Source organism: Patiria miniata, unplaced genomic scaffold (assembly GCF_015706575.1).
Source record: "Patiria miniata isolate m_02_andy unplaced genomic scaffold, ASM1570657v1 HiC_scaffold_2, whole genome shotgun sequence".
Classification (NCBI taxonomy): domain Eukaryota; kingdom Metazoa; phylum Echinodermata; class Asteroidea; order Valvatida; family Asterinidae; genus Patiria; species Patiria miniata.
Window position 1 is genome coordinate 4443203 of NW_024037058.1, and position 27120 is coordinate 4470322.

General features: G+C 38.4%; 1 protein-coding gene across 1 annotated transcript in view; it reads right to left on the reverse strand.

Annotated features, from left to right (window-relative positions):
* LOC119726853 (RIMS-binding protein 2-like) overlaps positions 1-8287 on the reverse strand; it is a 100869-nt gene extending 92582 nt beyond the window's left edge. Inside the window, exons 1-3 of the mRNA XM_038198708.1 lie at positions 8201-8287; positions 1504-1587; positions 660-749 (exon numbers count right to left, since the gene is read on the reverse strand). Coding sequence (XP_038054636.1) covers positions 660-749; positions 1504-1587; positions 8201-8287 — 261 coding nt within the window. The remainder of the gene's footprint in view (positions 1-659; positions 750-1503; positions 1588-8200) is intronic.
* Positions 8288-27120: the final 18833 nt, after the last annotated feature.

Here is a 27120-nt window from a genome sequence, read left to right on the forward strand (position 1 = left end):
GGGATGCATGGTGTATTTGCACTTCAATGGGCAGGTTGTTTAATTGATCCCTACATGTACCTCAGTTGGCCCAGCAAATTTTACTCAAACATTCTCACAATAATTCCTTATTATGGCATAAAAGGAGAGTAAATTCTTTTTCAACCCAAATATAATTCCCTCACCATGGAAAGATATTTGACACTCTGCCTGTGACAGCTCAGAATTGATTAGACTCAAAATTGATTGTGTAAGTGTTTGTTGCATCAAATTTCATCCCCTAGGCATGTATTCTTTTTGTTTTAATTACTACCTGTATAAATTTCCAAACATCCCATATATCTTTTATTATTTGTTCCCCATTGTCACTTTAAGGTAGGCAAGCAATCACAAAGAAAACTGGTTGATGTCAAGCCAGACATTTCCTGGTTTCTAATATCAGTTCCTATTATCTATTTAAGTAGCGGTTAGGGCTCTGCAAATTTTCCTCCACAAAATTAATGTTGCATCATACCCAAACCAAAATAATATGTCTGTGTCTGCTGTTCAAACAGAACAGTTTGTGTACATGTCTATGTGATTTGAGATAGAAGGGGAACAAAAACAAAAACAAAATCTGAACAAAAACAAATGCTTTCAACTGAAACCGAATGTAATTTTAAGAAACTGGTTTTACTTACATGTTCTAGAAGGTTTAGTTTCTGCTGTAACTCAGTGTTCTTTCTCGTTAAGGTGGTGTTCTGGATTAGTGCATTCTGGTAGTCAGAGGACTGCATAAAAGAAAATAAATTGAATGCCATAAGCACAAATTGTTATAGTCAAACTTTGCAATGCCCTTGCCTTATAAACCCATTAATCCCTGTACCGGCAAAACCACCCTGACAGATACTCCCTGTACTGCTTCAAACCTGGGTATATAAATACAATATAATACACTCACAGGTGCGCGCAAATGGGTTGAGAGAGTGGTTAGGGGATGTGAACTTTCCTTGCAGCCTAAAGGCCCATTTCTGTCGAGGTACTTAATATATATTTGCTTAAAATCCGCTGAAAACCAGTCATGTGCAATATACCTCACATATGAGAATTTTTTATATCAATTTTATTTGTTTCACTTGGTAAAGTTGTGTAGAAACATCACAATAAAAGTTGTCCCTGGTCTGCAGCTGCCACAGCTGTAAGTGCGCTACTCTTACTCAAAGACTGAATTCGAATTTTGTTCTTGTAAGGCAGCCTGTCTGTGCAGATCCCTGACAAGCGCCGTCAAGCAGCTGCAGCGGTTGAAGGTGATATCGGCAACTCAAACCAGAGAAATTCTGAGCATAGTTCACAAGTATTGTATTTGGCCTACACGTAATAAGGGATGCTTGAATATCTCTGATTCTATTCCATTACTCGATGGCTCTGCCATTAACATGTAGGCCCTTTAATTCAAATATTTGGAACTGGAGTATTTGGGATTGAGCAGTGAGTGCAAATTTTGTTTTTGATTTGTGTAAAATTTATGAATTCATGCCGACTCACCAAATCAGCACACTTTCTTCTTTCTTCTGAGAGAGCCTTTTCAAGACTCTCACATGCTAGTCTCTGCTGAGTGACCTCAACTTCCTGCAGAGGACAAAGAAAAAAAAACAAACGAGAAAAATTTAAACTTCAAGTCATGCATACAATGCCAAGCTCTATAAAGAATGAAAGAAGCTGATGAAGAAGAAATCAAACATCAAAACTCAAGCAAACACTGTACCAGGACATGCCTCCGTTTCACCTTTGTTTTTTCATGTATTTATGGTCAATAATTTTCACCTTATAGTACACTTGTTATAAATTTATACTATTATCTGTAAACTGTGACTTGGAAAATTGTGAAATGGAAATAAATGTGAAATGTGAAATGTCACAATATATTATGTGCTCTAACACTAAAGTCTTATATTTTGACCAAAATCTCATACAGATCAATTGGAATATATTTTGAACTGAAGCTTAACCCTTTAAACAGTCACAGACAGTCAAAATGTCCACCCACTTCCCCTATAATATTAACACAGGCTATAGCATGAACAGTCAGATCATTTGTCAAGCAAGCACTGTGACTAGTCAAATTCAGTCAACAAACCATGAACAGACAAAGCAGGCAAGTTGTGGTCACAGCTGGCTTATCAATCACCCGAGTCAAAGCATAGCTGTATATCAAGTCACATAAACAGTCCAAGCCAGTCAATCCTGCTTTATGTCGGCTGGGAATTCTTAACTGTTGAAAACAGTCACTTGATTGATTTTGACTGAAAGGACTACTTGGCACAGAATGTATGTTTGCATAGGAGGGTTAATGGGGGGGGGGGGGAGCCAAGTCTCTGAAAAAGATGGAAGCAACAGTAACTGCATGTGTGGCTTGCTAATGTTGCAGTCCAGTGTATCAAAAGTCCATCACCAGTCCAATCACAAGTAAATCACAAGTCAATCCACAAATCCAGTCATGGGATGAACAATAATAAAGGAATGCCTTTGTACCAGTATATTTTGATTAGCTTCTGATTTGATTGGAGAAATATATGACTTGTGATTGACTTGTAATAAACATGTGGTGCACTCAACTACAGCACTGTTGTATGCTGCACTTAAAAAAAATCACAACGAAGCCAGCAGCTGTCTTATTTCAGTACGGAATTAAGTGCCTTAATTAGACAAAATTAAAAAAACATGCTATGACGTCAATATGCTACATCGGCTTGTCATAATTCTATGCTGTATTTTGATCCAATAGATTGGCTAATCTTTAAAGGGTCCAGGAGGTTAATTTTGTCTTAGGAACATATTTTGCGCATCTTTCTACTCCGGCCTCTTAAATGTATGAAAACTATTTGACATTTGGCAACTGAAGGGGCTGTTACTGTGATGTCATTTCAGGAAGACACTGTTTAGTTTAGGGGTTTTCTGTTCAAAATGTACACCCGAACAAACTGCCTATTGAAAATATTTGTGAGAAAACTTTGCTCACTGGCTTACTGACATGTACTGACACAGCAACAAATCACCAAATGAAAGAAAATTTACAACAGCGAAACATCCGAAATTCTAGCAACTTTTGGTGCCGAAAAAGCTGTAACATTGAGGTTTCTGCCTGAAATGGTACCACACTTTTGCTCATGAATACCGAAATTTGCATTAGTATATAAACCAAAAAGCCACCAAAATATCTTTGAAAATGGCAACACGAAAACTGGAAAAAATGTTAAATGGGACACAAAGGTGCATTTCCACGGATCGCATAAAAAAATTACATTGCATGGGCCCTTTAAAAACTAATTTTGATGATTGCTGAAATCAGTTTTGGTATCAGCCACATGTTTACAACTATTTTGAAAACCAGCATATTTTGTAACACAACCACAAAAGGAGAAATTAAATGTACAATATTTTAGAGTGGTTCTGAGAAGCGAGTAATTCAGGTAGCAAGAATTCATCTATTAACACTTGATCTAATTACTTTAAAATTCGAACAACCTTTCTTGATTCTTGTGAACATGTTCTAGAAATTACACTGTAATTCGCGGCTTTTTGATGCAATTCTCTTTTCTTATTTTCACAATTTTGGGGAAAAAATTCAGGATAAAGCTAATGTCCAGAACAATGCACCACTATTCCCCAATGAGGAGCTTTCCATTTAGAATCTTTTGAAGGAGACACTTTCTTCTGAGTACCTTCTCTCATTTTAGTCTCTTTTCAAGGAGACAGTTCTCCTCAGGGACAGCGTACTTGAGAATAATCAACTTAAAATGGCAGGACCCTGTAAATCCAATTCATTACACGTCGTCTCGTCAAGAGAACTTGACGAATAAACAAGAGTCTCAAGGTTGGCTACACTGTATTTTTCCCCCTCATCTTTTCCATCAATTTGGTAATACGAATGAAAATTCCGGAGCAGAAAGCCGAGAAATTTGTCACAAAATGTCAGGGTCGAGGTAACACTGCCTCGGGAAGGAACGATGCAGCGCTAATAATTGCGACGGACGGCGAGATCCGGAAACGGTAATGGAATAGGCCTTATTTGATGAGGGAAAGCGAGACAGGAAAAAAACATGAAATGGGAGACATAGAATTCCTCTTTAGCCTTCACTGATGAGTAATGTATTGCGGAATTTCATGGGATGGCTAAAAAAAAAAAAAAAGGAGGGGGAAACAAGATATGGATGAGGATTCTTATACATTTGGAGGAAAGTATTCTGATATTTTTCGTGACGTCTTTAACCACAAAATGCCCTTTGGTGCCCAGTAGCAAGTGAGCAGGGATATGGGATATCAAATCTGATTAAAAATTAAAAACTAGAAAGTACTCAGAGAGTGCACACCCTTAACAATTTCCCGCCATTACACACAGCACCAATGCAATGTGGTTTCTAAAACAAATCCTTAAACTCAAACATTTTGTAGTTTACATGTATATGCCTGTGTTGGTCTACCTTTCCACTCCCCGTTGTATAAAATGGTCTAGTCCATTGACCTGTGTGGTTAGATTAGGTGGGCGATAAGGCATACAAGGTCACCGGGTCAGTGCCACGCACAGGAAGCTGGTCACACAGGGTGAAAGTTTTCCCATATTTTCCAACCCTAAAAAGAGTTTCATGAAAATCCGTCTACAACTTTTTGAGTTATCCTGTCAACCAACTTTGTGTATCAGAGTACCCTGCACAAGTGTCCACCATTTGAGACAGCACACCACAGTCCTCGTTAAGTTGCTGAAAAGGCTGTAAACGAGTAGCTAAGTAGAAGTAGAAGTAGAAGTTAACAGACAAACCAATGCCAGTGAAAACTTAACCTCCTTTGCGGGAATAAAAAACGAAAAGTAAACAAGACAGAGAGTTCAAAATGAAGGTGAGATCCTGTATGGTGTTACAGGCTGTTGCTGTTCTGAATTGTGTTCTAATTTTTTGTCTCTCACTAGCATTCATGTTCATGTATTCAATTGATATATTCCACAGGTAGCACTGCTTTTTCATTTATTTTCGTGAAATTACACATGACCTTAAAAAAGGCTAAAGCAGTGTTGTAGTCAAGAACTTCTGCATGTCTATGAGTATGACTACAGAAAATTGTACTCAAGTACATGTGATTCAGAGTACTCGGCGAACTTTTAGTGACTGTTCAATGTTTGATGAATACATGGATGCACCAATAAAAAAAAACAAGAGGAGAATTACAATAAAACATTTTACAAATGAGAAGAGCCAGTGGACAACTACAACTCTACCCCCAAAAAATTAATTAACTGAAGCAAAAACAAGAGCATTGAAAAAATGACATGGGTATAGAGTCTACACAAACATATCAAAGGAATTGGGTAGAAATATTCCTGAAAAGTAAGATTTCAAATTCAACTCGCAAACATTACAATTCACATGTTCATTAGTAACCCTAACCTTCCCAACTCCATCAAAATCAATCCCTCCATTTAGAGGGATTTTGGCAGACAAGCCATACGTACCAAATCCATTAAAATCCACCTTTAGCAGTGGTGCATTTGTGGTGGATTTCAATGGATTTGGTCCTGAAGCAGTATGTGAAGCAGAGTCAGTGATGGATTTTGATGGACTTGGTACTTGATTTAGTAAAACTCAGTGGGAAGTTAAGGTTATTAAGAACAAGATTACTTTACATTGTTCATTAACAACTTCCTTTTCCATGAAAAATATGGTGGGATTGTTTGTTCCAGCTGTTTTGTCAAGATCTAAAAGACCTTTTTATGAATGAAATGAATGGATTACAATTATGTTTTCTTTGATTGGCATTTGCTTTCTCCGGCTAGTTTTTCATCTTTTCTACAATCTGCACATGTGTAAGTTGTGGAACAAAATCATCTTTGGGATTTGTTTCTTTCTCCCAGAAAGTTCCAGGAGCATTTCTGCTTCTGTAGCCAACGACTGCAGCTCAGGAAAAGGAAAGGCGAGGACGCAATGTAAATATGTCACGTAGGTCGACTTCCATTAGGGCCTGTGAAAACACGCACGGGGACGTGAGTGTCGTTCTGAACACTCCGGCACGCAAACGCCGCCGAGCCGAGCCCGGACAGCTAATAAGGATTTGATTTTTACCAGTGTTTTCAGAAGGGTAAGATAAACAGCAATGATGCTACTGAATTTTTTTCTCCCTCTTCTCTCTCAGTACACAACACACGATCCTTTTAGATTAATCTTGCCGACCTTGGAAGTGGTTGGCAAGGAGGAATTAGTTGCCATGGTTTCCAAAATCTTGACTTTGACTTATCCATGGGGGAAAAATGCAGATATAAGGAGGCAAGACAATGAGAAAGACCTAAAGTGGATAAACATATAATCATCACACACATGAATATATCTCTAGAAAATTGGCTGTTGAAGAATTTCTTGACTATATCAACTAAATTTCAGTTTAAAGCTCAATTAGTTGTTATCCTTTTCTCTGAGTATGAAACACATCTAAAATATAGACATTCACTTATTCATTGGGCTATAAGGAGAACTTGAAGAGGTTGATTTGCATGTACTTAGAAAAAAAGGTGTAGCCATGAAATATATTTATGAAACAAAAACCACAAATATGGCAAAAGGGCAAATTCTGCGAAACTGCAGTAAGACAAGCATTTAATAATAGCATGCATGTCACAAATAATTTACACCAAACACAGAGGGAAAAACATCAAACCCAGAAGAATAATGATAAGTGTTTATTAAAACTTTTCCTGTTTTGAAGATGAAAAGCATCAGATGCAAATCAATTTGTCTGCCACTACACACAAAACTGACAAAACACTGGTCCCAGTAGTCCCGGCAACCAGTAGTTGGTAACGGTCAGATGTGGTAACACCTGTGCCCGGCAACTCACAAGTTTCGCAATGGCGCGTTGCGCTGGCTGTGAAGATGCACTGATTTATTGAGTTCCTACCAATTACCAGGGTCAGTGTTGTCTTTGTTGCCAAGTGACTTTGAAGAGCAGGAGAATTTACTGCAGGTCAAGGCAAAACAATTTATGGGATCGATCGAAGGAGTGATAAAAACAATGCTTGTTTTTGGTTTCTTTCATGAATTTGTGGGATGGTTATTACCTCCGCCAAGGAGGTTATGTTTTCATCGGATTTGATTAGTTTGTTGGTTGGTTGGCTTGTACAAGATAACTCAAAAAGTTATGGATGGATATTCTTGAAATTTTGTTGGGGTGGTCCTTGGTACAAGTACAAGTAGATTTTGGAAGTGATCCGGATCTGGGTTTGGGATATGGGGGCTTACACGCATGACTGCACAGCGGCCTTTGTCCGGTAGCAGCTGCACGGCAAAGAGGCCGCATAACATGCCGTATTACGGTTTAAACAACATACCAGGACGGATTAGCGGAAAGTGACTAACATTGCTATTTTTCGATAAAGTCAGAATATGAGCATTGAGCAATGCTGTTGTGCACTAAAGTATGGAAGTCCAGAGGATATGCGAGTTCTTCTGTGGTTTGCGCTCTCTGAGTGCTTTTTAGTTCATAGGTAAAAGCAGAAGGAAATACTAGATTGATGGTAGCAGTGTTGTAGTATATCCATCACAAGTCTGGTCAAAAGTAAATCAAAAGTCCAGTCAAGTAACAGGAAAGAACAATAAAAAGGAACGCTTCTGTCGCAGTTTGAATAGCGCGTGACTTGACTTGAGACTGGAGGGCTTTAGATGGAATTGTAATGGACTCAACTACCAATGGATGGTAGCAAGTCAAAGTTTATAAGAAACAAATGTTCAGAACTCTTTGTATCATTATTTGAATCTGGCAACTGAAAACATACAAGTGAAAGAGCATGATGATTTCAATGACTGTTTAATAGTTCAGATGTTTCTTCAAAGTAATGCATGGGATCAAGGTCATTTCATATAAAAAGATCCATGTCAGAAATCGAAATAAAAGCCGTCAGGAAAGATTACAATATATATTTCTACTCATGCACGTGATACACAGAAATCTGTCAACATTTGAAATTTGTGGCATCAAGGTCAGTATTCACACTGTGAGTTTGCATCAGCTTTTTAAACACACTCTGGCAAATTTCCACTACAAATGCGTTGTTAGTCAACTTAGTTGTACATGTACACTCGCATCATGTGGAGTACATGTATGCACAACATACAGTAGGAAACTGTTGCACTGAACGACTTGTACAAGTGTAAAACCCGACACTGTAATGAATGAACAACAGGCCGACAGCACAACGGCTTACAATATTCTCTGTGACGCCGTCCACATTCCTGCACATGGTCACACTCTTCACGCTAACACGATGCTGGTAATCCATTGCTGCTGCCATCGCGACCGTTATTCAAACTCATTCCCAAAGTTACTTCTTCTTTTCTCAATTCCAAAACTTCAACACAGGCCGAGCTATCACAGCAAGAAACTACATCCATGTAGTATATTCCAAGTCTTGAATCGATAAACGGTGAGAGAAAAGAAACAACTACGATCCCCCTCCATGACACACCACACAAACCCGACACCAGAGCTACTGACCATTTGAAGCAGCGCGCAATCAAATATACACAGCAAGTCAATTCACCTTCCGGCGTAACACAAACCATGCAAACTGACCCGCTATAACTTCAACATCTTCTTCCTGAATATTCAGAGAGTTTTGCCCAGAACGCATTCTCATGTCTTCCTCTCTTTCTTCCGTTCTTTAGAGTTCACCCCCAATGACTACTTAAAAAAAAAACTACTATTATTATACGGTGCCTGAAGCACTCCACTTCTTGTTTTAGACTTGAATCCCGAGAATGTTTTTCTACCTTTTCCAGAGTGGCCTACCGAGGGGTGCTACAGCTTTAACTTCCAGGGATTTTGTTAATGTGTCTGAAGTGCACATTGGTGGGTTGGAGTACCTTTCTTGCAAATGTTCTGAACTATTTATTTGAGGAGATCTCGTGCGGGGTAATCTCGTAGCAGTCAATGCCCGCAGGAAACTCTTGAAAGACAGAAACGTGCTGACTTTGCTCTTCATGAGTTTCCACCTTGAAAGGAAAAATATGAAGGCATCTAGGAGCACAGAATTCCCCCAAAAAGAAAAGTGATCATGAGAGAGTGCGCAAACTTTCTCTGTTCCGTGCCTTTTCCAAAAAGGATGTCAAGATTCAAAGCCATTGCAATTTATTTGCAGGAGACATGAATCTCAACTCTTCGCAAACTGCCTGCCGTATAGCACAGCCCATAGTGCCAAGCATTGATGACAAGCAGATTCAATCGGCTCAATGTTAATTATTGCGGATAGCTATTAATCTAGTTTATAATTAGTGATGGGAGAAATCTGAGATTTCAAAATCCAGTTATCCTAATTGATTTCAAACCGAATAACGATTATCTGATTTCACTGGCAGCTCCTCGTCAGTTCACAGTCATGCCAACAAAAAGTGACAAGTGAGGTGCCGCATGCAAATTGCAATGCCCTCCCAATGATTGGGTATAGTTCACAGGATTCCCTTTACAAAAACACTCTAGAGCCGTAATGTTGAAGGAAAAATACAGTGGGATTTAAATCCATAAAAGTGGAAAGAAACAATACTGGATTATAAATTTGGTTTTACACTTCTGTCAAGAAATTTAATAGCTACTACTGACTGGTTGTAAGCTTGGCAATCATCAAAGTTTAGTTACAAGGGTTTGCTGGCGTTGAAGTGTTATTTTCAAGCTGAAAGTAACACAAAAAATATATCATTTTGTGTTCCTCACGTGTCAGTGCTCAGAAAGATAAAAGTTTATCTGCCTATAAAATTATATAATAAAACCAAATATAAATATTAACATCTCCCCAACACCAAACATTTCATCAAAAGTCAAGCTAGGTTTAATCTTTCAAAACTTCATCCACGGGAAACCTTTAATAATATTCCTGAATATAAAACCCTTGACTGATTATTATCATAAATTGAATGCTCCTTGATCAAATTTGATAACCTGACCCACATTGAAACCACAACGCCTGCTCCCCTCACACAGATGCTCACAACTGCGTAGCGATCTGTCAGAAAAATCTGGGCCAAACCCTGCGACAAATGATTAGTCTAAAGGGGAAAAAAACATAAACCGGCATTTGGACCTGTTAGCCAACACGGCCCAAATTCTCCCGCCGGATATGAAGGTCTCTTAGTCCCAGGATCAATAAGAGATCTAGTCCAGACTTCAGTCCCAATCTTTCTCCAAGTGGCTTACTGCAAATGAAGTAAACCATGATCACTGCACTTTTGCCTCCCTTCTTTTTATTATTATTATTCCTTCTTCTCTCGAGTAATGTGCACTTTTGAAAGCCGCTCTATGCCTTCGATTCTCAAGCTATAAGTGAACTTTTAAGGTGCTTTGCTTCGTCCTGATGCAAGATTTGGATTTGTTGATTCTTGCTGGTTAGTGCTTTGTCATTCATGCTTCGTTGACCAATCAAGAGGGCTTTAACTTTGATAATGAAGGGTTGCCATGGCTACCTGTTTGGTAGGCAAACAATGATTGGTTGCTAAAATGTCATGTGATGATTAGGTGTCAAATCTAACATCAGAGACAGGCATTTGACGAAGTGGCTTTAAGTCATCAAATGTCAAGCATGCATGAGCTGCATCGATCTGCCGGTGGGCATTACTCACAGCCGATCGAGTACCGGGGATCTCAAAAGCTACGATTTCACACTGCTTCGTCTCGACTACAACGCTGCTTAAATTCCAACTACGCAGCAATGAGAACATCAGTAATCAGGTATCGAACATCAAGCATTTCCCGCCCAAAAAGTGAATGCCACTTTTTTTTAATGATGGAATATCTTAAACAAAATTATGATGAAAACTTAAGAATTGGCCAAAAAAAATCCTAAATTAAAGAGATTTGCAGTCAAACAGACATATTAACAAAAATCAAGACCCATAATCAAATCACGATATCTCAAATAATTCAATTCCTCTGTTGCTGTTTTCTTTTAAAAAAAAAATCACAGTGTTGGGCTTTAGCCAGCGAATTGTATTATGAAGAATGACCCTTTGAAACTTTAGGTTCATTTCGTGGTGATGACAGGTCACATACATGTACATACATCTTTCCTGTATTCTTCTGATGTTAACCCTAACTCCAGTCCCACAATTTCGTAAGGGCTCTGATGAACCAAGTGATGTCCAACAGCTAATGAAAACGTGAAGCACGCAGAATCCTACATAATCCAACATTTCAAACATTAACAAAAGATGATTTTTTCACTGTTCAGGTCAATACACGTGTAAATTCTTACGGAAACCTTTGCCATAGGATCTTGCTGGATTCAGCACAGTAAAAGCCTGCAATTTCATCATAAGGCAATTACATGTACTTATGCAGTGAATGGCGCGCCAACCCAGCACTGTTGACTGAAGCGCAATTTAATTGCCGGACGAGCCTACAAGGCATAAACACCTATTGATTAAGACCATGCAAACATCCTGTTGGCTCAGCTCCTTCCGTCATTTAAAGCAAGACGAAGAAAGAAAAAAAAAGATGGGTTTTCATTTCTCCCTTTACTATCTCACTCCGAGCAAAACGAAAAATCATGAACGTTTCATGAAGTTCTGGAGCCTGCTCTTGCATCATGATGACACTTGCTTGTAATTCCTTTTATATAATCCCACCTTTTAGCAAACGTTAATTTGTATTCATGTTTCCGATCCTGCGTGAGGAAGAATTAATACACCGCCATGTGTTTCTGTCTGAAGAATGCCACAGGCTTTCATTCACTCTGCTGCCATTTCTATCTGTCCTTACACCAAATTGAAGGTGTTGCATATTCGGGGCACAATGTGTGATTAGCCGTATTGAAGATTAGGATTCTTCTTATTTTAGGATGGATGGGGGAGACTGGCTTTGAATACCCGTTTTCCATTAACCTATTTTGTGTCATACATGGACATGAAGCTCCAGGAGCTATGAATTTAACATTTGGCAGCAAAATCCTGTGGGAGGCTTGGAATACTGGTAGAATAGGATCTTCAAACCTCAATGGGCATGCAAACAACTTCTCCAAAACCTACCCTGTGTGATATGAGACAGTGTTACTGTGTGAGCCCTTAAATGTACATCTACAAATATATCAGCAAAGGGCAGTTTGACTGCAGTGGGAACTCGACCTCTGGACTGCCATTCCAGATCTCTACCTCAAGGACGGATCCAGAACACAATTTTTTGGGGGGGGGGGGGGGCAAAACATATTTTGTCCCCCAAAAGTGGGTCCAAAAATAACGGCGTGGGGTTCGGGGGAATTAAATTTTGGATTCTAGATGCTCTGTGGTGTGATCTGAGGCAATTTCTGACCACTGAGGCAATTTCTGACCACGGGAAAAGATGGTGGTGTACACAGTGCCTGCCTTTATTGCGACGTCACTTAAAAAAAAAAATTGGGGACATGGGGGGGCCATGGCCCCCATTGGCCCATACCACCCCCCCCCCCCCCTCCGCCCTTGCTCTACATCAGCTATTCAGGTTTATATTATTACTTTCTTTTTCTATTATATTCTACATCCAGGGAGTTTGATTGTAGTGGGAATTGAACCCGAGACCTCTGCCATTCCAGATCTCCACCACAGCTAATCAGGTTTACATTATTACTTTCCTTTTCTATCATATTCTACATCCAGGGAGTTTACTGTAGTGGGAATTGAATCTGAGACCTCTGGACTGCCATTCCAGATCTCTACCTGCAGCTATTCAGGTTTATATTACTATTTTCTTTTTGTATTATGTTCTACTTCCAGGGAGTCTGACTGTATTGGGAATTGAACCCGAGACCTCTGGACTGCCATTCCAGATCTCTATCACAGCTACATGTAATCAGGTTAATATTAGTAGTTCCTTTTTCTACTATATTCTACATCCAGGGACTTTGGCTGTGATGGGAATTGAACCTGAGACCTCTGGACTGCCATTCCAGATCTCTATCACAGCTACATGTAATCAGGTTAATATTAGTAGTTCCTTTTTCTACTATATTCTACATCCAGGGACTTTGGCTGTGATGGGAATTGAACCCGAGACCTCTGGACTGCCATTCCAGATCTCTATCACAGCTACATGTAATCAGGTTAATATTAGTAGTTCTTTTTTCTACTATATTCTACATCCAGGGACTTTGGCTGTGATGGGAATTGAACCTGAGACCTCTGGACTGCCACTCCATATCTCTACCACAGCCAGTCAGTCTCTTTCTTGGAATTAATGTAGGTCTGAAGCCACTCCAAAGTGTGATTGAAAACTCCCTATGTATCCCATATGGTCATGCAAACAAATTCTTTGTAATAAATGGCATGGTATGTACCAGGAGGTGAGGTCACTACACTAATCTGGAGGACTCTTTTATCAGCCTTGTTCAGAAACCACTACTTCAGCATTTCCTCCCCCCCCCCCTCTCTAAACTGACTTTCCCCATAAATAGCCTCCTAGTCATTTATAAACATGACCCAGTTAGGGTAGACTTAAGGCAGGAGAGAGTTTCAAATCTGGTTTACGAGTGGGTTTCTCGCCTGGCTGACATTTTCAACACCCTTTGATTCAGCCAGACTGTTTTTATTGCTCAACGTTAACAGAATTATCCGTGACAGATAATAAGCTGTGTGGGTCGGGGCTGGCATCCGACAAAATTGCATTTTTCATCAATTTTAAAGCAGATTCAAGCAAATCTCAAACTTAAACTGATTTGAAAATGAAGGTGCATGTACGCTATATTTTTCTTACTTCATAGAAATGAGACATGCAAGATTTTGTCCTTTATCTCACTGAAGCTGGACTATAAAATAGGGTGTTTTTTAAACTATTTTTAAAGCTATAAATCTTGACTTCAGCATTAATCATACATGTAAGCTGATTTAAAACAAAAATGCACATTAACATTAAGCCAATATAAAGAATAGTGTGTATGATAAAAAAAAAAACCCGCAACAGACAGATCGTTTCTAAATTTGTGAAGATTGTGTAAGTTACACCAGTGTGCCTAATAGCATCTTAAAGCCACAAGCTCCTCTTTTCAATGGTACATCGTTTATTCACATCAGGTCATGGGAGGCTGAATAATCACTGTTTTTGCACAATGGGCCAAATTTCGGCTCAGGACCAAGTTTTAGACATGGAGAGATATGAGCCAATATCTGTGTGGAAAGGAACAGGGGCCATGTTGAGGGGCATGGGATGTAATTATTGCAGTGCGAACAGACAGAGATGTGTCGCATAATGAGATAAAAGACAATCTTTAATCTGTTGTGTGTGAACTTGTACATGTACATGTAGGTACATTCTTGCAATAGCACTGCATGCACACACCTACTGGAATTTGTATTCCTGTGGAGACATTTCTTTGTTCTCATGTAGTAAAGTTTTCGAGTTTGAAATTGAAGTTTCAAAATGCTCTTATTTTAACCAGAATTAATAACCTGGGATGAAATTTTGACTAAATATCCCTTTTCTAAAACTCTTTCATTTGCGACAAATCAACCTACCTTGGAAATTCCTAGTTTTTGAGTAAAATCCATATATCTCTTTCGTGAAATTCTTGTGTCAGAGACGTATTCATCTATAGAAATTGTCCTGTGGAGACGTATACAATCTTTTGTTCCCTATTGTGTGCATGTCTCCATAAGGTAGTAAATTCCAGCACTGATTACTGCAGTGTTTAAAACCTGGTCCCAAGCCACATCTGGCCGATTGTGCAAAAAAAGAGATGATTTTACTCCACCATGACCTGATGTGAATAAATGATAAACCATTGAAAAGAGGAGATTTGTGGCTTTAAGATGCTACTAGGCACATTATCCACATGGTGTTACCGCAAACCAAAACGATACCAATACTCCACCATGCAAAGCCTCAAATCTTATAAATGATCTGTCTGTTGCGGGTTTTTTTATATGCACTGTATATGTACATGTTTATTGGGGTTTTTTTTTAACTTTAATGAGCACCATTTCAAGCCAAAATACTGACTTGCCATACAAAATGAGATACATACATGTACAGGACACTCACTACATGTACATGTATGTCTACTCATTTCAAGAAACAGAGAAATCGTATCCCATCACGTGATAATTAATAGTCAAATCACACATTGTCTGTCACACATTCAATAACCCTCCTATACAAACACACATGATGTGCAAAGTTGTCCTTTCAGTCAAAATCAGTCAAGTGACTGTTTTTAACAGTTAAGAGCTCCCAGCCTCCATAAAGCAGGATTGACTGGCTGTGACTGTTTATGTCACTTAATACAGCTCCATAAATGCTTTGACTGTAGGTGATTGATAAGCCAGCAAGCTACTTCTTGCCTGCTGTTGTCGGTTGACTGAATTTGACTAGTCACAGGGCTTGCTTGAAATAGGATCAATACTGTTGGTGACTATAGCCTGTGTAAAAGGCATGGCAGGGGAAGAGGATTGATTTTATGACTGTCTGTGACTGTTCAAAAAGCAGGAGAGTTAAAAGTTATATAAAAAGGCCCTCATTTCCAAGATAATGTTATTCCCAAGCCAGCTTTAATCCTGCATGGGCACTCAAGCATCCTTCAATGAAATGTAATCCTCTCCTGGCTCTGCTGTCACTGTTGGTTAGCGTTCAATAATTATGTTAAAAAATAGAGAAGAGAAAAAAGCCACTTAGCCCAATTTCTCTGGGGATTTTTTTTTTTATTCCACAAGTGTTCCTTTCCTGTCTTCATAGGTTATGAGAAAAAAAATCTAATACATGCATGGCACAAAAATGTGTTTTTCTAAACACGTTAAATATGAATTTTGCCATGACATGTTGGGGACGAAATGTTGGCAAGCTAGGCAGTCAAAACCTTGTGCTAGTATTTGGGTTTTGTTTAATCTTGATTAAACTACATGTACATGTATGTGAACCTCTCATTTCTTTCCAGAAAAGAGTGTCAAAACAGCCTTTTCTCCGTACCCATGTACTGTAATTTGCAAAACTTACTGTTAAGACATTGTTTTAAGGGTTCAAAATGTTGGCAAGCTAATCATTCATAAAACCTTCTTCTAAAAATTGTTTTTGCCATAATAAACTAAGCCTTTCCCAGTCCTTCCAAGAAAAGAATGTCCAAGCAGCCCTTTTTCTGTAGTTCACAAAATGTTGAAAGGCACTGCCTCATATGTTGTTGCAATTTTTAAGAGTTCTTATTAAGAACAAATCGTTTTGTACCAACTAAATTTCTGCAGGATAAATGTACATGTATAAACGCCGGTTCCTACTTCATGTGAATCAAATTTGAATTCACAAAATAGTTGTTGCTAAAACTGCTGGAGTTGAAACGTGTTTAACTTTTGCACATTTGCAGCGTGAAATCACAACGTAAAAATGCCGCCAATTCATGTTTGCATTTGCTTTTGCGCTGAGTAGGAACCAGTCTCAGCATAGCCTCAAAACCATAAAAGAAGTTCACTGCTACGTTCACAAGGCTGTAGCCCATTCAACTTTTAATCAATTATTCAATTATTCAATCATGCATACATGTATACATGTAAGTGCCATTTTCAGCCTCAATAATTGGAACGAATCTCATTTATCATTGCACCCTCAAACAGGAGATGAGGCTGTGCTCAATACGGAATGGCATTTTAATAGCATAATGGTGGGGAAACTACTTAAATGTCAAAACTGGATCTGACGGGCTAATACATTTGGGGATGAGAACCCTCCTTCACCCAATCTCACAGCTTGCAGCGGTCTTTTCACCGGGTCAGGCAGCCTTTCCAACTCTTTTTGGCATTATAATTTGTACTAGAGTAACCTTCCTGTTTTTAAATGATCATTCTCGTGACACACTTGACATAGCGCTCGCAAGTTTCAGGAGGCTATGATCAAGCCGAGTTGACCGAATGTTACATCGGTTGAAACACTGTACTTTTGTTCTTATAAAATGTCCATGTACATGCATTGCAACGCTAGGTCTGGGTACCTAGCAGCTGTTAGGTCTGAGAACCTAGCAGGGGTGGGGTCTGAGTACCCATACTGGGGGTGTGGTATATGCCCCACAAGTTGTTCATTGTGTCTGGGTTGCCCGTTTACTTGGTATCCAGCACAAAACTGTGTGACTAAATAAACACAGCTGTGGCAGAAATTCATACTATAGTTCTTTATTGGTTTAATTCATTGTCGTCTGAGTATAAGTGCCATTTTCAGCCTCAATAATTGGAATGAATCTCATTTATCATCGCACCCTCAAACTGGTGATAAAATCCCTCAATGATTCACCAGACAGAAATCTAAATTCATTACAACAGAGAGTGTACATGTTCTGCAAACTCCCCCATATTCATAATTTGATGTTATTCATCACAGAGCGAATTGACAAATGTCTACATTTTATTCTAAATTAATTCACTGCCCTGACTTTTGAAGGACCACAATTTTAAAAGAATGGATCAATATTCCAGACATTATTGGTAGATTGCTGACAGTGCAGACTGGCATTGTAATTGTACTACTCAAAGAGGCGCCACACTTCAGAGACAAAAACAATTAAATTAACGTCACTGTGTAATATAAAGCATATATCATGAACTGCTTCTCGGGTTATTTCAAATTTGCTAATGGACATATTGTGAGTGCCATAGTTATTGAACTTGACACACACTGAAGTTGTCACTCATTGCACAATTTGACCACATTTGGGTAATCATCATGTCATAACGTACTGTGGTAATAATGACAGTCTGGGAAATAGAAACCCCACCCCTTTTCAAATGAACTTGAGCTGCTGTCATGGATACCGTCAAAATACAGGTCAGAATCTGGCTCCATGTTCCTTTATTACTAAAAAAAAACCCAAGTCCACAATTGTAACGAAGCACTTGGAAAAGTACAGATAGTTAATTTTTGGTCATGCTCAAAACATTGACACTGAGAATTGAAAAAGGGCTCTGCTGAAAAGTATGCCAAATATATTCTGTGCAAAATTTTCAATTTGATTCAAAGCATATGGACATCATTGATGGCTCCGTTTGTTTAAATGCTTTTGCGAAATTCAATGAGTGAAAGTGATTTAGCCATTTTTCAGTTACCTCATCTCTTGCTTAGTTGGCGAATGGAATTCTGTACACTTTTCTAAGCGTGACATATATATTTTGATGGTTCTGGGGAAAAAAGTTGCAACCTGACGCCACTTCAGCGGTTGTGCACAAAGTCTATGGAGAATCAAGAAAATTGTCTAAGTATTTCCTGACAAAATTAGAAATGTTTCTCAGTCCCAAATTCATGTCTTATCATCATTTTTGCAATGACGGACCTTCAATGAGACGATATATGAAGAGAAAGGTGGCGTCAGGTGCAACATTTTTTCCTGGTTCTGTTAATTTAAATTCTTCTACAAAATTCTTTCAATGGTAAGTCTGTGTAACTATTTTGCTTCCCCCCTCCCCTGAACTTGTTCAGTGGTTGAATGGAATTCTCATGGGGAAAATTAAAGTGTCGCATAATGGTCAATTCCGTAAATTTGGACTTACACGTCAAACACTTTAAGGAGCTGCTGTTGGAAAAGTGAATGTGATACATTACTAATAATGTGACATCTAATGGGTAGAAAACAATCACAGACCAAACTAAGGTACCACAACCGTGTACATGTACATCACGTGGTCGGACGTACGTTGGATTTTATGGAAATGCCCAAATGCCACTGGATGCTAGGGCCAATTTTACATACATCAGCTCATAAAGCAGAATGTATTGTTCAGCAAATGAACTTGTAAAGGCAAACCATCTGCTGGGAATCAGTCAGAATAAATGCATAGCTATCATGCAGTATCACATGAAACTGCATCTGGTAACCGTCTTGGCTCAGAATATGTGATTCATGTGCACAGTTTTTGAACTTCAATCCTTTGTTTTGCAAACGGCACGTAATCCATAGAAAAACACCGAGCACGATCCTTTACATGGAAAATGTAAATTTGCCTTTCGCTGGATCTCTTGTCAAAACATGGATTCAAATGACAGTGAGTGACATCGTCAATTACCGAGAATGTGATAGAAGAATTAAATTGCTGTCTTTGCAGAGTTTGGATCTGATTAAATGGATCCGTGAGGGAAAGCTAATCAGTAGTCAGGATCAACGTCATATACAAGGACTTTTGCTATGCGTGCTGGCTGTATTTTTCAGCAAGTGAATGAGTGGATGAATTTGATATTAAAACCAAAAAAAACTTGTGTTTATTCACCGAGGTAGAGAAATGGTGAATGACAGGGATTACTTCTTGAGAGTGATATAATAGACTTTTGGCTGGGATTACAAACATGATATACGTACATTGAGTCTGATATAATTCCCTTCAGAAGTTGTCATTACTCCCTAGTCCTTGACCCTTCATGATCTTTCATGTCCCTTCAAAATCTATCGAGAGGTTTGATGATTTTGCAGGATTTACTCCGTTGGAAGGCAAAGCCCCGTGTTCTTGTATTTACCTACATGAGGCTTGATATAGGCTCATGTAAACAGCACATGCCAGCAGACCACTCAGCCACATTTGTACAGGGGTCATTCTATAAATTTGGGATCTGTTACATCCGACATGTATGATGTCATAATTCTGAATACCCTCCTTGATGCAGTTATCCTCCAAGCCAAGGACGATTATGAATACAAACAACCTACACAACAATTTAAAAAAAAAAAATTAAAGTCATTCTTAAACCCTGAATCCTCCAATTTTAATAAAAATGTGCAGATACCCTAGGGAGTACCGTTTAATGATACTTGAATGGCAAATTATAAAGATCTGAGGTAACAGGGACAGGAAAACTGTCACACTTTGGACCCTAACTTCATAGCAGGACCCACATGTTTTGTAAGCCAACGAAATTGAGAACAAAATTTGATGTAAATTTGAACAATAACCCATGATTTTATGGAAGTCCAATCAGAAAAACAAGCAGTTCATTAAAAAAAAACATCTGAAACCACTGTGCATGAGCAAATGGACGGTTGAGTCCACAAAACTTTATTGCACAAACCATCAAATCTTTCAAGCTGAACTGCACATGGCCCATTGCCAAGCAGCTGCGATAGTAATATCAAATCAACTGTGAAAACCCTTTCACTTGGGAGGTGTCAAGATTCGTGCCAGCTTGCCATCTGTCAACACAGCCGGTCGAAAGTGATTCTACCTTTTCTTATCCCCCCTAAACCTTCATTTCTTCTCCGATTTACAGAAAATTCATCATGTTCAGGATCTTCACAGATATCAACTCTGAGAATCGTGAAATAATTTATCTCTTTGATGCCGGCACCGACCATATTATTTCAGTTGGGTACCGGCGCCGCGTGCCTCGAGCCATGTCCAATTATTGTGTATATAATATTCTCTTGATCGGGACAGACTTGTGTTTGGGATGATTTCAGTGCCCGCTGAGACCGGAAATACCGGTATACATTTATTATCGATGCAAGATCTGATTTGCATTTAAGTGATTACTGGTACTGATAGTGATTCAGGCAGTGAAGCAGGAGGATTGCTGAATTAACACCGCGCTGAAAAGAAGGAAAAGAATTTAATTCACAGCTCAATGTACATTTTATGAAGCTCCTCAGCACGACGTTTACTTAACTTAGCAAATTTGTGTTCTTAGCATGAATTTGCTGAAAAATACATGTAAGCTGAACTTCTGCTAACTGCATGCTAACCATGAAATCAGCGTTTACAGTCACCATTTTGTTCAAAATGAGCTAGCAAAGAAATTCTGCTCTAACCCAGTAAGAACACAAACTGTAGTAGTTACAGGTTATACACATGCGCGCGCACAAGCCAAAATTCATTGCTAACCTGTGATATATGTTAACCGCAAAATTGTCTGCTACAGTTAGTGGGGATTCTTATTACAGTAAGCAGAACAATGAAGGTGGTCCCCATCAAGTACTATATATATGACCCACGAAAGTTTGGCAGGTAACATTTTACTTTCAGCTACAAATAAATTTGCTTAACAAGTGTCTGTGCCATGAAAATTGACCTGGATGTTGTAAAAAAAATGAAAAATTGAAATAAATCTTGTGAATTTTTTTTTTTAATTTTTTTTTGGGGGGGGGGGGGATTCTTTACAAAGTTAAATGTTCTCATTGCAATTAACTTTGTCCAGACAATAAAACGTCTCAGCAACTAAAGTTCACAATGTGAACTCCACAAGATGCTTACATGGCCAAAGAACCCATCTCAGATTTCCAATACTTAAGCCGGCAAGTGCCAATTATGGCAGAATCTTCTTCCGATTAATGTCTCGTGTGACTGAGAATATTGGCTGACAACAGTGCTAATAACTGCGAAGGAGAGTTAGAAACAAATTAATTGAAAACCCACTTTTCATTAGCTACAGATTTTTCTATTATTTTATTTCTTCATGCTTTCACTCTGAACTTTGAAGAGGTGTAATCTGATCATAGGATCCCTTGTGGCAGTTTCTGTACAATTTCGGCAATTAATGAAAAACGGCTGATACATGTACTTCAAGAGCAGCTGAAGGGAAATTAAAGACGGGCTATATGTAAAAAAAAATGTAACTGTTTTTGCAATATATCATAAAGTAAAGGAAAGTCAGAAAAAGAAATTTTGTGTCTTTTACAAGAAATGAAGTTCCTTATTAAACCCAAACCTTCCCAAATCCTCCAAAATCCTCTTTACAAAATAGAGGATTTGCAGGATTGAAGCTATATGGCAAAATTTTTTGCTGGTTTTGGAGGATGCTCTGAGTCAAGGTCTTGGGCTGGACCGTTTGTTGTTTATGCTCAGCCTTGCGTAAATTTAGGTTTAGATTATACTTGAAATCATCTACACTGCTCCAGGATGCCACTGGTTCTGCCTCAACAACAACATAGTGTCTTCCAGATCCTTCCTTCTTTTTCTTGGATGTTTCCTATTATGATTAATAGTCAAATATGGTGAATTTATGAGCAAAACTTCGGCCCCAATCTGGTGGATCGTGCACAAACATGTATGCACCCCATGCAGGAGGAGGCTCTCATGATAAAGTGAACCTGCATGTGCGTGCCAAACTAGCATTGTCCAGAGAAAATCAAAGACTCTATACATGGATAACTTTTTAATTCCAAGTTTGTGTACAACTGGAGTAAAAGAAACACTGTGCCTATTTTTAATGGCACTAGGCTCCAGCGAAAACATGGATTCATGAAATCATGTCAAGAAAGCAAACTGTCACTGAAGACTTGTAAAACTTTCTCCAGTTAACAGGCTCAGTTTAGACATGGGATATATGTACATGTAGGGAGTTTCAGCCATGTGCTTTCCATTGCATGTGACTGACTCTTCAGCAATTTTTGCTCCCCACGAAAATCTGCAAAGCAATATTTTCTCTTGAGCAACATCTTGAAAAAAGGCCCATGGCAAGATTCAGACACAGACACCATAAAGTTTCCGGCCTGCGACTGCCCTTTTTAAGTACATGTACACATACAAAGATCAATGGTATTCTCAGAACTGACGATGCTCTATGTTGTGCAGGCTCCACGCAGCTGCCCTGATGCTGAAATATGAGCAAGTTGGCTTCCTTCAATGAGGCATCTGATGCGGTCGCGTAGGAGTCAGCCATAACCCTGTGTGCTGAGACAGGTCTTTACTGCTGTGTAGAAACTGGAGACCGATTGTCGCAGCTCAAATAAGCAGGATGGAGAGTCAGTGGTGGAATCAAGCTCAATTTTCTCTTTTTTCCTTGTCTTTTTTGGTTATTTTTTTTTTATTCAAAGGGGGTTGGTTGTGTTCCAGCTTCTGTTTCAGGCAGCTGCATGATAGATCAACATTGTGACATACAAAAAAAAAGAGAAAAAAACGAACTAGGTGAAATAGATTAAAACAAAAAAAAATTCAGAAAAAAAAAGCTTGAGGTTACTGGCCTAGTGTGCAGAGCATTGACTTCATGAGTGATTATGAGTATCCTGCTGAAAATATAGGAGTGGCAGGAGATGAAATGTAGTCATTTTTTTTCCAGAGGAAGAGGATGTTATGATGAAGTGCATGAAATCTTTTTAATGACATGGCTGTTATTGTTTACGTAGGTTCGTTGGCCAGAAATGATCTTGGCAAAAACAAAATCACAGTCTATTCTGTCTTTGATAAATAGACCGAATGGCTAAATTTAATTTGCAAGCAGCATGTTGTTTTTTAGGTTTAGCAGCATGCTGTTTTTAGGTATGTGAAGTGCAGTACTTAACAGGCTATTTGCAAGCCCTTTTAAAAAACTCTACGTGTTCTCATATGACTCGATTAAAAAAAACTTGGATATTTAGAAATTATTTTTGATTTTCAGGTGTTTACATTCCAAATTTAACTCAACAATGTCTGGAAGGTAGAATGTTTAAATTTTATGACAAAGTGGTTGATATTTAATATATTTTGAGCTCATTGGAGTTTATCACTCTGAATAAAAACAATACACCAAAATCTAACAGTTCAGAATTTACAGTGAAATCAAACAGGTTTGGTATTATCAGCAAAGTCATCAGATCAATTTCTTCCCTTTTCTGAAGCACAAGCAAAATGTTACCAGCTAGGTTTTGCAAATGCATGTCTACAATTTTTTTTCTTTCTGGACAACATGTTTTGCAGGTGGGTTCATTGTACAGCAAAATGTAAATGAATTCTCAGCAGGATCTGCCATAATCTCGTACGCAAATCTTCTGAGACTTGGAATTTTTTTGTTAAATATCAGTTTCCTTCAAAATAGCGGAAACACTGGCTTTTAACAGCACTAAAGGTATTTTCAATTTTTACGATAAATACTATGAGACTGGAGATGTAAATTATGTATAACTACCTACTTTCAACCCTTTATCCTCCATAATCCATCACTCTACATTAATTCAATGGATCGCTTTTAAAAAAAAAACAAAGTTACCAAGGAAAGTTGCAGTTCTCCAAGAAATCTGACTAATCCACTTTCCCCACATGATTAAAAAGGCCAGGAACAGCACTCTTCAGCTACTGTTTCCTGAAAGCTTGATTTAAAAATGCTAGATTTTTGTTTATAATTAGGATACCTTCAAAAGGATTGAATATGTTGCTCTCATTAACTTGTATGATGGAATATTGCATCAGGGAGATGTAGGAACTTGTAATAATGGTGAAGGGAAATAAAATTAACTTTAAAAAACCTTAGTATTTAAGAAACTTGTTTGTGATTTGAAACTATTTAACACACAAGTTAATGTATATAGCATATTTTGTTGTCGCTTTTTTTTTTTAAAGAAAATCTCCAACTGGTATCTTTGAGCTCTCTGACAAAAATTGTAGAAAATGATTCCACAACTTCACATACATTTATACATTGTACCTTCATGTTTTGTAGATTATCCTTAAATTGAGTACTTTTGGATGACAATTCAGTCATATTGTCAGATAAATACCAAATATTCAGTCAAGAAAACCTTGTTGGTTCTTAAACGGGAAAAAATCCTTGTCCCCAAACGTCTAATTTGTATTGTCAAGGCTGATTAAATAAATAGGCCTACATCCAAAAAATCAATGGTACAGATCCTTGGGCAAATATCAGGCTGGTGCCAGTCAATTAATGGGGGGATTTAACATCAATTAGGAAGGTAATGAGGTCACAAAGGGGCGGGGAATTAGACTTCATTAGCACAGTGTCATTGGACTTAAATCTAAATCAAATACTATGTACATGTACATATTGTAAGTTATTCATGAATTAAGTAGGATACTGAAAAATTTAGTACATGTATGTATCTAATGTACATTTGTCCTGCCTAATCTTCCACTGAACAAGAAAATGAAAAGATTTGTAAATTTTTGTAAGATGTGAATGTTCAATGTACATGTATTGTATGTTTCTAGATATAGAAAGAAATGAGTGTACATATATGTATCTCACTTTAAGCATATTCTTACAATCCCAAATTCTCAAAATTAATGTACAGAAAATGACAGAGAAAGCACAGAAAAGTCATAACAACAGCATTTTTTGACAAATATATAAAAAAAAAACAAGTACTTATCAAAATGTACTGCCGTGTTGGAACAATGCTCATAATTGCAGTTTGCCAGAAACACAGACAAAATTGAGAATAAATCAATAAAAGAAAAAAGCAGTCGTTTAAATTTTTGTTTTTCAGATGCATGTACTTGAAAGCAATTCTGCATGAATGCCACGTTCCCGAGTCGATGCCTGATCAAGATACGCATCTCCCTTGGCCATCGGTGTGTTACGCTCGCTTCAGATGACACGCTGAAAATTGTACATGCTGAAAATTGTACATGTCATAATGTACATTTACGCTGGGGTAGCACATACATGTCCGTGCCAAACACAGGTACATAAATGTTCCGGCAACCAGCAACATATCTGCACAAACTGTCACCAGGGGACATAACGACCAAAGCGAAACAACAACATACATGTATACTGTGGGCTAGCGTTAAGTTTACCACGACGCAGCGTGTCGCAAGGAATAATACAGCCATAATCAACCCTCCCACTGGGTAAAGAGTCCTTGCCTTGCCTACCTTCCTTCGATTCTTAAGAAATTCAGCATATTGACTTACTATCGTTAAAGATGTACTGTGCTCTTCAACAAATTCTATTTTTTCTCTTCTCATGAAAAGGTTCATTGTTACCCCCAAAAGCATTTTTTTGGAATAGGTACAAAATCCTCCAACTGCCTACATGTAAAAATAACATATAGCCTCAATCCTCCAAAATCTTTCATTATTTCTTGAAAGTGGTCACATGTGAGGGGTGATCAATGTGAGGGGTGATCACTGCCTCAATCCTGCAAAATCCTCCGGCAATCAATATGTTGAAGCAGAGCCAGTGACAGCCTGGAGCAGTGTGGAGGATTTCAAGTATAATATAGACCTAAATTCATGCAAGGCTGAGCATAAACAACACAAGACCTTGACACAGTACATCCTCCGAAATTAGCAATAAATCATGTATAGCCTCAATCCTGCAAAATCCTCCATTTTGCAAAGAGGATTTGGGGAGATTTGGGAAGGTATGGGTTAAGGACTTGCCAGCAGAGAAGTACGGAAGGACACTGCGCAGTGATTACGACCAAAGATGACCTCCCCACTGATGCTTCATCAAGTAGCATCGCAATATCTTTTTTTTTCCCTTTACTGTTTTTTTTACGATGTATATGTGTATTCTGCCTGAAGGGATATGGGCGTATGTGTTGCCAATGTCAAATTAGCGGCACATCAAAGCCATGCCGGCCAGATTGGAAGTGAGTAAGGATGAATGCCGGTATTTATCCAGCGTTAGGCTATCCGTAAATAACGCGGGTCAACTTAAGAATCATCAGTTGAAATGTGTCGCTGATGTTTGTTTGAGTTTGGGATTAAGAACATAAAATTCTTCCACGCGTCGTGTATTTTTGGAAGAGTTTGATAAATATTTGTCTGAGAATAAAGTTTGACTCAGAAAGCCTAACTTTTTCTTGACACTACATGTAAGTTTACCTTGTTCCTATACAAATAAATGGAATAATCTGTAAGATGTATTAGTGGCAATTGGATTATATAAAAAAATGTGTTATTATCTGCTTAGAAATTGAGTAATTCAAAGGCACACAAGACATGTACATGATGCATGTATGGAACAAAATATAACAAATAAAACTCCAAATCATTATAGACCGTCAGCCATAAAATTCTGAATAAAAATTTCAAAATTGAAGTTGTTCAGTAACAAACAATTTCCAATGTCTGTCTTAAAATAATCACCAGGCTCAACTATTCGCAATACTAACAAACGCCAACTTAACTACGTATTGTTTTTCAAAATTACAGTGTTCCTTATGTGCACCACATTGTGTAGTGGAATCCCTACCTATGTTCAACTGTGTACAAAAACAAAGGTCATTGCACCAACCGAAGTGCGATGTCCAAACCGGAAAAAGATTGTAATCTCCGACCACCAGAGTCTTAACGGTTGCAAGCTAAAGTAGTCAAGACAGCTGTCCAATACAAAATTTCCACTTGCATTTAAAGTAAAAAAAAAAGTGCGGTGACACGCGTACTGGCCGCGAAAGCCGGCGTATGGCTTGACCCGGCCCTAGATTTCCGACCACTCCACAATGCAATATTCAGTACGGGCACCAAAGCAGGTGCCAAATGCAGAACGGGTCAATTTGCTTCG